At 39.3% G+C, this 12,757-nt stretch overlaps 1 protein-coding gene across 5 annotated transcripts in view; it reads right to left on the minus strand.

Annotated features, from left to right (window-relative positions):
• The window catches only part of LOC130906286 (glutamate receptor 4), a 226,358-nt gene that overhangs the window by 11,456 nt on the left and 202,145 nt on the right, over nucleotides 1–12,757 (minus strand). For 4 of the 5 annotated variants that reach the window (XR_009061281.1, XM_057820451.1, XM_057820454.1 and 1 more), the window contains exons 13-14: nucleotides 10,970–11,217; nucleotides 1,950–2,064 (exon numbers count right to left, since the gene is read on the minus strand). Coding sequence is in view for 4 of the 5 variants with exons in the window: in XM_057820451.1 (XP_057676434.1) it covers nucleotides 1,950–2,064; nucleotides 10,970–11,217 (363 nt within the window). In the remaining variant the exon portion in view is untranslated. The remainder of the gene's footprint in view (nucleotides 1–1,949; nucleotides 2,065–10,969; nucleotides 11,218–12,757) is intronic. The other variant, XM_057820452.1, reaches the window with a different exon arrangement.

Raw genomic sequence — 12,757 nt, forward strand, 5'->3', positions numbered from 1 at the left:
ATGCCATCCCCTCCTACTTCAAATGGGTTAGATGTCTCGCGCCGTCAATGGAAGGCAGTTACAGAGGTATGAAAAAGTATGTAAACCTTTTGAAATTTCTCACCTTTCTGCATAAAATCACGATCAAATGTGATCTGATCTTTGTCAAAATCACACAGATGAAAAAGCAGTGTCTGCGTTAACTAAAACCGCCCAAACATTTATAGGTTATAATGTTTTAATGAGGATAGTATGCAAACAATGACGGAAGAGGGAAGAAAAATAAATGAAACATCTCATTTAATATTTTGCCCCCCAATCGATCATGACTTGGCCCATCCTTATCTACAAAACTGCTGTAGTTCAGTCAGATTCCTAGGATGTCTGACATGAATCGCTGTCCTTAGGTCATGCCACAGCATCTCAATTAACTTGGCCACTCCAGAACGTGTATTTTGTTCTTCCAAAACCATTCTGAAGTTGATTTACTTCTGTGTTTTGGATGCATGTCTTGTTGCAGCATCTATCCTCTTTTTAGCTTCAACTGTCTGACAGACGGCCTCAGGTTTTCCTGAAAAACATCCTGATAAAAATTTTAATTCATTCTTCCCTTAATGATTGCAAGTTGTCCAGGCCCTGAGGTAGCAAAACAGCCCCAAATAATGATGCTCCTTCCAAAATGCTTCACGGTGGGGATGAGGTGTTGATGTTGGTAAGCTCTTCCATTTTTCCTCCACACATTACGTTGTGTGTTACTCCCAAACAATTCAACTTTGGTTTCATCAGCCCACAAATTTGTTTCCCAAAACTTGTGTGCAGTGTCCAAGTGCCTTTTTGCAAATATTAAACGAGCAACCATGATTTTTTAGACAGCAGTGGCTTCCTCCGTGGAGTCCTCCCATGAACACCATTCTTGGCCATAGGTTTACATATAGTTGATGTGTGCACAGAGATATTGGACTGTGCCAATGATTTCTGTAAGTCTTTAGCAGACACTGTAGGGTTCTTTTGTACCTCTCTGAGTATTCTGAGCTGAACTCTTGGTGTCATCTTTGGTGTACGGCCATTCCTTTGGAGAGAAGTAACAGTGCCAAACTCTCTCCATTTGTAGAAACAACTTCTCTGACTGTCGATTGATGAACATCCAGAGTTTTCGAGATGGTTTGGTATCCTATCTCAGCTTTATACAAATCGACAATCCTTGATCGCAGGTCTTCAGACAGCTCTTTTGACTGAGCCATGATGCACATCAGGCAATGCTTCTCATCAAGACAATTCTTACCAGGTGTGTGTTTTATAGTGGGCAGGGCAGCTTTACACCACATATCAGTGATTGGGCACTGACCTGACTTTAATTGCTTGGTAAAAATTGGTTTCAATTCCTCTAAGTCTCCTCAGGCAGATGGTTCACTTACTTATTTCCCCCCCTTCTGTCATTGTTTGCATACTATCCTCATTAAATTATGAAAACTTATAAATGTGTGGGTAGTTTTCGTTAAAGCAGACACTGGTCTTACATCTGTGTGATTTTGACAAAGATCAGATCACATTTGACGGTAATTTTATGAAGAGATGTGAGAAATTCCAAAAGTTTCAGATACTTTTTCATACCACTTTAATTAACTAGGAAAGTGTAAGTGGTGCAAAATCAAGCCAGTAACCGAATATAGATACTTTTGCAATCAAGTATCGTATTATACATTTCAGTATCGAAACTTTTGACAACCCAAGACATACAGTTCATCTGCTGGTAAACACCCATTTATAAGCCACACGGTTCAAACTGGAGGAAAAAAAGTAGCAGTGTATAGTCCAAAAATGACAGCCCTCTTATTTTCATAGAAAAAGGAACCCCAAGTCAGACAAAAGAGCCAAAATATTTTCAATATTGGTCCCTGCAGATGCACCCGTTTGCCAGCACAACACATGACAAAAAACACATGAGCGTGAGGCCCACGTGAGCGGCTAACCTTCTCGCCACCGCCGCCGCTGCCACACTCTCCTTTGTCGTACCACCACTTGTTTTTCAATTTGTCCAAGAGGCCCTGCTCATTGAGCTTTAACACGGCCAGGTTAACAGCGCTTCTTCACAACCGTGGAGAGAAATTGGGTGAAAAGGGTGAGTGTGTGGATACAATTGGGCGGGAGAGAGAGAGAAAGGGGGGCAGTAAAGGGAGGCAGACAACGGTGGATAGTGCAACAATCCCAATCCAGAGCACATTTGAAGCCAAATCTAACATTTTTAGGCTTTCGTCAGAGCAAGGAAGCAATTTTGTTAGAACAACATGAGTGGCGTCCATTTTGACCTAATTAAGATAAATATTTGTTAAGAATGATGGACGATGGATTTGTTTATTGACTGTCATTGATGGTGCTAGAGGTCCAATCCCTTTGAAGTGGAAGGTTGGTAGCAAATGAATTAATTCACTGCCACCCTCCAACTTCAAACAGATTGGACATGTACTCATGATAATAACTAGTAACAAACTAAAGTTAAATTCATTCCATATTATTTAATACTGTATATACATATGGCGGAAAACACAGACGAGACTGAAAAAGCAGTTTCTGCTCTTGCACTCCTCTTTAAAAGAAACTTGTATTTTAAACCAAAACAACTGTTGTGTTTGATAGAACAATATGTCTATATGCTGTCATAGCAGATTCATGGCGCATGAAACCCCCGAACAAATTTTGATTTGTCCGTTTTACCCTGGAAACCCCCGTTTACAGACGTCGCGCAACCGCTTTGGTTTCAACGCAGCCATAACACGAAGGTATTTAATTCTTTTTCTTCAATTCTTCAATTATTCAAAATGTCTGTTGTTTTTAGCTTAGAATCATTAATTGATGTCTCATTTTTCATTTTTAAAATAAAAACGACTTTAAAAAAATTATTCACGCACATATTTTAAACTTTTAAACAAATGACGTCACAATGAAAAAAATGGCGCCTGTAAAAAAGTCACGGCTATCTACCTAGTAACTATCGCTTAATTGTATTTTTTTGTTACTGTCGCATTTTTTCCCGATGTTAGATGATAAATAATCGATCCAAAAAAGAAAACTTGAAAAAAAAAAAAAAAAAAAAAACGTTTAAAAGGGTAAATATATGAAAAAGAAAATCTCGACCACTCCTTGATGTCTGCGATTTCTGCATCGCGACCCTTGTTATATTACCATGTTTCACCCATACAATCCCCCAAATATCGGGCTGTTGCCATTTAGATCCATTTCTTGACACTCGGTGATACATGCTACATGAAGTTTTGGGATTTAAACAAGGTAAGTATTCGATAATATCTCATTAAAGTCATGGCGTCTGTAATTCTGCTCTTGCGTGCTCTCACCTCCAGATAGGGTTTTGCAAATTGAGATTTTAAGCTTTATCGGACAATTTTGAAAGTTGACCAAATTGGGGGTCTCAGAACAGAACTTCAAGTCACCTGGGTTTTCCGCCATATGTATATACTAGTCTACTATGTATATGCTAGTGACAAAAAAATACAAAATAATAAAGTCATTACAGTGACCCCTCACTATTTCGCGCTTCAAACTTTGCGCTCTCAGTCCATCGCAGATTTTTTTATTATAGGAATAGAGTATTTTATTTAAAATCTTAGATTTATGCATGTGCACATGTACAAATCATTTTCTTTTATATTTCTCTCATTTACATAATTATTACATTTGCAGTGCTTAAAAAAACATTAAAATATACTTTTTTTTTTGGTATTATACTAAATTATCTTATCTTATTATTATTATTGTCTTCTATCTATCTTTTCAATGCTGTTAAATCTGAATAAATACATTGAATACACACAAACACACGCACAAAAAAAAAATCTTTACTTGGGGGATTTTCGATTTTCGTTGGGCATTCCTCATTAACCGTGAAAAACGAGGGATTACTATATTCTGAATAAAACGTTATTACAGTTATTACAGTCATTTAAAGACATTTGAGTCAAAAATAGATTTGTTATTGCCATCAGTCTTTTAAAATGTTTAAACATTTATGAGAACTCAAATTGCAATTTAAATCCCATATTGAGAATTAATCATCATTAAACCATAGACTTCATAATGATATTGACGGGACACGTTTCCCAGACACTGCGCCACGCCTTCAAGTAGGGGGCCGTCCCATACTCCGCTTCAGTCAGTCGAAGTCAGTCGCAGTTATTCTCAAACACATGCAGCGATCCAACGCCGGATTTAAGTGGAAAAAGTACGAAAGCTGCACCGTATACAAACAGGAAGGATTGACTCAGGAGTGACTTGTTATTATTATAGGTAATTATTATATTTTTCGTACCATACATGCATTTTGAAATGTTGTGAAAAAAATCAACGGGAGAAATTAACCTCTACTGCATTGACGTCATAATTCGCATTATTTACGTAAAATAAATGCTAACTGCCCGTTTTTTGCTTTTAACCAAGAATCGAGATTGTTTTACGTTCACATCTATTAAGAATTTAAGGATTTAAGCATCTATTCACAAGAATTTTCAACGTAAAAAGCTCTTTGTTGTGATAAGGCGGCGCCACAGTGGCTTAAAGACTAGCAGCACATTCAACATATTTACGTAAAATAAATGCTAACTGCCCAGTTTTTTGCTTTTAATCAAGAATGGAGACTGTTATACATCCATATATATATAAAGAATTCAGGGATTTAAGCAATTATTCACAAGAATTTTCAACGGAAAAAGCTCTTTGTGTGTGTGTGTGTGTCTGTCGACTAATTAGCCCCGCGCCCCGTCAATATATTATGAAGAATATGATTAAACATTTTGAAAACATAAAAAAATATACTGTATGTTTCAAACGGAAATAATTTAGGGCAACTGTTTTCATATTTTTACATACAATTCTATTAATACCATATTCTATTGTTTTAACCTTTCAGGGGTGAAGTGGCAATTTTTAGCAATTAAAAAACCCTGAATATTATTACTTCATAATTAATGCAATTTCTGGAGAAATCGTGAGGGATTGATTTCATGCTTGCATGCATGCATGGTTGGTGTTTGGGTCACTTCACTTGCTGTTGATATTAAGTCACCTCCCGTTAATTTAGTGGCATTTTCAGATCGCTTCCGAAATATATCGGATAATCGGGCTGTTGCTGTGGGTTGATTTGGTTGATTTTATCAGGTCAATTCATGTTGATATTGTGCCACTTTCTGTTGATCTTTGAGCATTTCTGGGACACTTTTTTATTGATTTTGGGGCAATTCTAGATCTCGTCCTGTTGTTTTTTGGGGCATTTTCAGTTCACTTTCTGTTTATTTTGAGGGATTTTCATGAGAAATAAACTAGCTATAGCTCTGATAACGTATTTCAATGAGTTAATATTTAAATGTAACCTTTATTATTTTGTGCTTTATTTGATTTTTTATTGTGAGTTTAGATTGCTGTTGTTTTCTACTAGACTCCATAACAATTTTTTGAAAACGACTTGGATTGAAACTCAAGAAGGAACAGTAATCCACCATGTGTCAGATGTACTGTAAACTGCCGCCACCTACAGGACTGGAGATTAACATTAAGAAGCAAATCAGATTTTTGAGCCATTGCAGATTTGGCTTGGATTGTGTTTTGCTCCGGCCTCGACCAACAACGCCGTCTGCTCGCAAATTTGCCGTTTTTTTGTTTTTGTTTGTTACATCACATTGGACAAGTGACTGGCAGAACACGATAGTCCCCCGAAATAATGAGATGGAGGCTTAGAGTGGGGACTACTGTGATCCGTCAGGGACTTTCTTCCCCCGGGTGGAAAACTGTTTGCGCAAAAACAACGCAATGACTGCTTCATGCCACGGAAGGAATTTACAGAAGTTGTGAAAGGAGTCAAACAATTACTTACCAACCTTTTATTATTATACTATTAATTTTTATTCCTACGATTATTATCATTACTTACTTATTATTTAATTACTTGCTACGCTTGCTGACATTAAAGTGGTTTGGCGTGTTGTTTACGCTTCCTGCCCGCCAAGCCATTTACACGTCTATAAATTCATTTTGGCCTTTGCGAGGAAACAGCGTTTACTTCAGAGTGAGACCTTCGCATTCATGTGAAACCCCAGAAAAAAAAAAAGTCTCCAAATCATTTTGTTAAAAAATAAATAAATGAAAACATAAATTTAACCCATGAATATGTAAAGATTTAAATACTTTGCTAATGAGTGAGGCATGCCATGCAAACACGCTTTACCTGAGCAGCATCACCTGTGGAGAAATAAACCTACTTCCTCATATATTGGCCAGAGACGTTAGCTAAAGAAGACTTTTCATCTATCTGGGATTTTAAATTCTTTCATCACTTGTAAGTGACCAAACCATTTGAAGTGGGAAGGTTGGCAGCGAATGAACATTCATTCGCTGCCAACCTTCCCACTTCAAATGGATTAGAGACTATCGCTGTCAATGGCATCCAATGAGTTAATTAAACAGACTTTACGTCCTTCTGTACGTGCTGGACCGCGTGGACATTGACGTATAATAAGCCATTACTATATGGTTTTGACATTTTTTGGCGTATGCACAGTTGGTAGGGTGGCAAGAAGTCACAATGATGATGGCAGAAAGTGAAGACACAACAAACTTTAACGTCTGAAGATGGAAGGAAGTTTAAATAGAATTTTAAAATATGTCATGGTGACAAAATTGAAGTCATTCAAAGCTCCTGAGATCCGGGATAATGGAAAAATGATGGTTCATCTCACCTCTGTCTTGACCACAAATCTGCTAGGGAGACATTTATTCCTATTTAATCGAAAGCCCTGGACCCTTCACTTGTGAAAAACTAAAGGCTTTCAAAAGTCTTGCCTACAATTATTTTATTTCGAGGAAATTTGAGCCAATTTCTTCTGACATGTTAGCATACTTTGTCAGAGTAGACCACCCCTTATATAGCGCTTTTCCACACATAAAATGTTGCGTGAAGTGCTTTATAATACTTGTTAAATTATTGATGTGCACAAACCCCATGTGGCGGACTATGGACCACATTTGATAAAGCATGGCCGACACCTATGAAATTCAGTTCATTGTACACCCAACGTGGTTAGTCCACAATTAAATCTATAAATTAACAAATCTAAGTATTACAAAGTGCTTTGAGCAACATTTAATGTGTGAAAAAGCGCTAAATTATAACACGATATACTAATCTTACAGAAAATAACCTCCTGATCATCTGCAGCTATCGGCCAAATTCTACATCCGAAAACTTGCTCGAAATATGACGATTTATGACAGCACCGCAGTTTTTTTTGTCCCGCAAGACGAACGCACGGCGGATTTTCTTGAGAGAAATCAACATGGGTTCCAAGAATGTTAGTGCAGGTGGTGAAAAAAAAGGAAAAAGGTGAGGCTTACCACTGAAATGAAGATATGAGCGTGGTGCGCGCGTCCGTGAACTGGCTCGACAATACGGCCGTAGAATTTCAACGATCTCGACGGTCCTCCTCAGACCTCCGTTCGCGAGTCTTTATAAGGTGACAATTATTATTGTGGTAACATCGCCAAAAAAATCGCCGGCTTTGTTAGGTTTCAATCATTTATTTCAGAACTTTTGCAACACAACATGCCTACTGTCCGCCGCAGCTGAACAAAATGAAAGTAAAAAGTCCCTCTCTCTCTGTCAAGTAAAGCTGTGCCAAAAATTCGATTATTAGATTGAGTTTTGACACGTGATGATTCGATGAAGATTCATAAATGTTAAAAAAATGATGATTTTCCTTAATAACTTAATGACAGCCTGCTGCAACTGGAACGAAATTCAAGACACGTTCTGCTGCCCGGACACCTAAAGGAATGCAGAAGTTTAAGATTGCTGCAGCGGAAGTTACTGAGTGAGAAATTTACTCCTGTTTAAAAGACTCGGAAATACATTTGTGTATGAGCGCACTTTGGGTCCTCTTCTGTGTGCTTTTTTAGAGAGAGAGGGGAAGAGAGATAGCTTATTGCTCTTTGCCTTTCAGTTGTCCAGTAGTCGGTTCAAGTTGTGTTGATTGGAAAATGTCCCTAGTGTATTGCTAAGTCCCGTGTGCGTCTATAAGAGGTAAGTACACGAACCATCTTGTACTGTTTAGCCTTAATTGTTATCGTTTTTGAGATGTTAGTAGTTAGCGCCGAGCCCTATGCTAATTAGCGAATTCGCTAACGTATCGATTTGTGCATTGTTTGGTGGTGTACAAAAGTTACTCCAGATGCAGAATGTGTAAAACCAGGATTAAGTACAGCGGTAACACTACAATCATGCTAAAGTACAGAAATCTGTGAAAACAAAGTATATTGGTTAAATATAGTCTTATTTCTAAAGGCACTTTGTTTGTTTCCAGAAAATGTGGAATTCATTCCACCAGCTTAAATTTTATAGCGTTGTTGAAACACAGTGCATCACAAAAGTGAGTACACCCCTCGCATTTCTGCAGCTATTTAAGTATAACTTTTCATGGGACAACACTGACAAAATGACGCTTTGACACAATGAAAAGTAGTCTGTGCGCAGCTTATATAATAGAGTTAATTTATTTTCCCCTCAAAATAACTCAAATATAGCCATTAATATCGAAACCCCTGGCAACAAAAGTGAGTACACCCTTTAGAAAAAACATACATCCCTAAATGTCCAAATTGAGTACTGCTTGTCATTTTCCCTCCAAAATGTCCTGTGACTCGTTACAGGAGTGCTGTCAGCATTGCTGCAGAGATTGAATAGGTGAGGGGGTCAGCCTGTTAGTGCTCAGACCATACGCCGCACTCTACATCAAATTGGTGTGCATGGCTGTCACCCCAGGAGGAAGCCTCTTCTGAAGACGGAACACAAGAAAGCCCGCCAACAGTTTGCTGAAGACATGTCAACAAAGCACATGGATTACTGGAACCATGTCCTGTGGTCTGATGAGACAGGCGGGCTTTCTTGTGTTCCGTCTTCAGTCAGCCACGCGGTGCGTTCATGCACATCACGCAAAACACATCCACCACATTAGAATCCAATTGGTTACATTATTACACGTGTTATTTTCCTATTATTACAATTATTATATTATTATTCTGATTTTTATTCATAATTTACAGTGGGGCAAATAAGTATTTAGTCAACCACCAATTGTGCAAGTTCTCCTACTTGAAAAGATTAGAGAGGCCTGTAATTGTCAACATGGGTAAACCTCAAACATGAGAGACAGAAGGTGGAAAAAAAAGAGAATCACATTGTTTGATTTTTAAAGAATTTACACTCCAAACTCCAAGATCAAAGAGCTGTCGAAGGACACCAGAGACAAAATTGTAGACCTGCACCAGGCAGGGAAGACTGAATCTGCAATAGGTAAAACCCTTGGTGTATAGAAATCAACTGTGGAAGCAATTATTAGAAAATGGAACATCACTGATAATCTCCCTCGATCTGGGGCTCCATGCAAGATCTCACCCCGTGTCGTCAAAATGATAACAATAACAGTGAGTAAAAATCCCAGAACCACATGGGGGGACCTAGTGACTGACTTACAGCGAGCTGGGACCACAGTAACAAAGGCTACTATCAGTAACACAATGCGCCGCCAAGGACTTAAATCCTGCACTGCCAGACGTGTCCCCCTGCTGAAGCCAGTACATGTCCAGGCCCGTCTGCGGTTCGCTAGAGAGCATTTGGATGATCCAGAAGAGGACTGGGAGAATGTTTTATGGTCAGATGAAACCAAAATAGAACTTTTTGGTAGAAACACAGGTTCTCGTGTTTGGAGGAGAAAGAATGCTGAATTGCATCCGAAGAACACCATACCCACTGTGAATCATTTGGGTGGAAACACTCTGCTTTGGGGCTGTTTTTCTGCAAAGGGACCAGGACGACTGATCTGTTTAAAGGAAAGAATGAATGGGGCCATGTATCAAGAGATTTTGAGTGAAAATCTCCTTCCATTAGCAAGGGCATGAAGATGAGACGTGGCTGGGTCTTTCAGCATGACAATGATCCCAAACACACAGCCAGGGCAACAAAGGAGTGGCTTCGTAAGAAGCATTTCAAGGTCCTGGAGTGGCCTAGCCAGTCTCCAGATCTCAACCCCATAGAAAATCTGTGGAGGGAGTTGAAAGTCCGTGTTGCCCAACGACAGCCCCAAAACATCACTGCTGTAGAGGAGATCTGCATGGAGGAATGGGCCAAAATACCAGCAACAGTGTGTGAAAAGCTTGTGAAGAGTTACAGAAAACGTTTGGCCTCAGTTATTGCCAAGAAAGGGTACATAACTAAGTACTTAGGTGAACTTTTGATATTGACCAAATACTTATTTTCCACCATGATTTGCAAATAAATTCTTTAAAAATCAAACAATGTGATTTTCTGTTTTTTTTTTTTTTTCCACATTCTGTCTCTCATGGTTGAGGTTTACCCATGTTGACAATTACAGGCCTCTCTAATATTTTCAAGAAGGAGAACTTGCACAATTAGTGGTTGACTAAACACTTATTTGCCCCACTATATTTGTTTTGCTTTGTGTAATTGCTATTTGCAATAATACCAGAGCATTTATTAAGGATTTAGTGTAAGTTTTCGGGCTGTGGAACGAATTAATGGAATTATAATGTATTCTTATGGGAAAATCCTGCTCGACATACGACCATTTTGACTTACTAACAAGGTCTTGGAACGAATTAACTTCATATGAAGAGGTACCACTGTACTATGTTTCTTGCCACACGCAACCACCATGCAATGCGCGAAATGCAAAAGATGACATCATAAAAGATCCTCCTATTTTACAGAGGTTGAGTTAGGACCAATATTTGAGGAAGTATGGTAGATTAGATGACGATAAAAACATGCATGCTTCAAACACAGATGCGAAAATTGCCATAAAAGAAGGCCCAAACCAAAGAAGGAAGTGTTGACAGAGACAAAAAAGGCGGCACGCCAAGGTAGGTGGAATACCATAACAACACGTCAGCCATATTGTTACACTATCCCACCCACCTTAACTGTGAACCCTTGGGTGTGGCTACACCGTAGCCTTTAGAGTCCAGGTTCCCGCCCACTTTCATGGTGTCGCAGGGCTTGCGCTGCTCCGTGTACTCGTTCATGGTGGACTCCAGCAGGAAGGCATACTTCCCCTTGGACTTGCGCACGCGTGCCACGCCCTCCGCTGTGGTCTTGGTGAATACGGTGGGCTCGGCCGACCTCATGTAGCCCCACATTTTCTCGTAGACGGCAATCTTGGAGCGCTGGAGGAGATTCAAAGTAGAGAGAATACTCGAGCAGGTGGAAGAAGCGCTGGCGTGAGGGTTAAACTTGGGAACAAGATTATCGATATTGGTTCACTCCTTTAAAGTTATGCCCCTTGTTCACTGCACATAACAGGTAAATTCATTTTGGGATCGCTCATTCTGAAGGAAACGACGATGCACAAAACACACCGGTCAGAAATATATTGGCGCAATGAGGCTCTCGTGTATCCGCAAACTTTATTAGACGAGGAGCCTGTGGGCAGTGAGAACTATCACCTTACCCTACTCAATTCCACAACCAGCCTTCTATTTGCCAGCAGAAAATGTTGATTGTCAGCAGGTTGTTTGTCTAAGTGACGAGAAGCCCTCTAGGCGAAAGTGTAACTACGAACCTCCTCAAAAAATGACAATATATTTTTCGAAGTATTGTACATTTTGTAAATATTGTACGTATCTTCACAACTTAAAGAGCATATGACACGAGAAAAAAAGTCTAAAATGTCATTATTATGTGAATTAGAATCATATTTTGAGACGATTCGACTATATACAACAAATTAGCAAAGCACAGATGACGAGAAATTAGTCTTTTAATCTGCTGGTTAGCCACGCCTACCATTATAGGGCTTTAGCGTCCCCAACAGGTGGATGACGTCAGCGGTAGACTTGGCTCATCGATTTTACTATTCAGCCCATTGAGGGGAAATTATTCAGAACGAGGAAAACGCGACGAAGAAAGCCGCAAAATGTCATTGTTTCAGTCTCTCTACTCCAATATTTTTACAGGATATTCTTTTTACCCAAGTATTTTTCCCCAATAGCTATATAAATGTCTTGAGAAGGACCAGTCGGCCCGTTGAGGGGGAACTATTCACAACGAGGAAAACGCGACGAAGAGAGCGGCAAAATGTCATTGTTTCTGTCTCTTTACTTCAATATTCTTACAGGATACTCTTTTTATCCAAGTATTTTCCCCAATTGCTAAATAAATGGCATGGTCATGACAAATAACAGTCTTGTGCTGAATGGAATATGAAATAATAAAAATGCATTTATTCAGGACGACATGGCAAAATTACTCCATAATGCTCAAAACTGTCGACTTCACCTTTACTGTCGCACCTCCCGAACGATATTTTATGACACCTAAATCGGACATATGTCATTTCCCTTCCCCGGCTTCGGAGAATGTAAACAAACCAGAAGGCGTGGCAGCTAGCCGACATGCTAACCCGAACCGAGTGATGTTTCAAAGTATTCAAAACGGAAAATCACACATAGCTATCCTGGATTATTTGACATGACGACCCGGTTGTCGAATGTCTTAGCGGATCGGCAAACCGCCCGGCGGAGAGCAATTTACAGTTCGTTCCCCGGAGGAGGGTGGCTGGAGCTAACGCAGCTAACGTGCTGCTGCTAATGCATTAGGAGAGCTTTTTACATGCCTATCAATGATCAAACGTAAGTAGTCCTTCATTTAAAGGAAGTTGGTAGTGTTTACTTTCTAATCGCTGTATTCGTATTTGACATAATACAA

Source organism: Corythoichthys intestinalis, chromosome 18 (genome assembly GCF_030265065.1).
Source record: "Corythoichthys intestinalis isolate RoL2023-P3 chromosome 18, ASM3026506v1, whole genome shotgun sequence".
NCBI lineage: Eukaryota > Metazoa > Chordata > Actinopteri > Syngnathiformes > Syngnathidae > Corythoichthys > Corythoichthys intestinalis.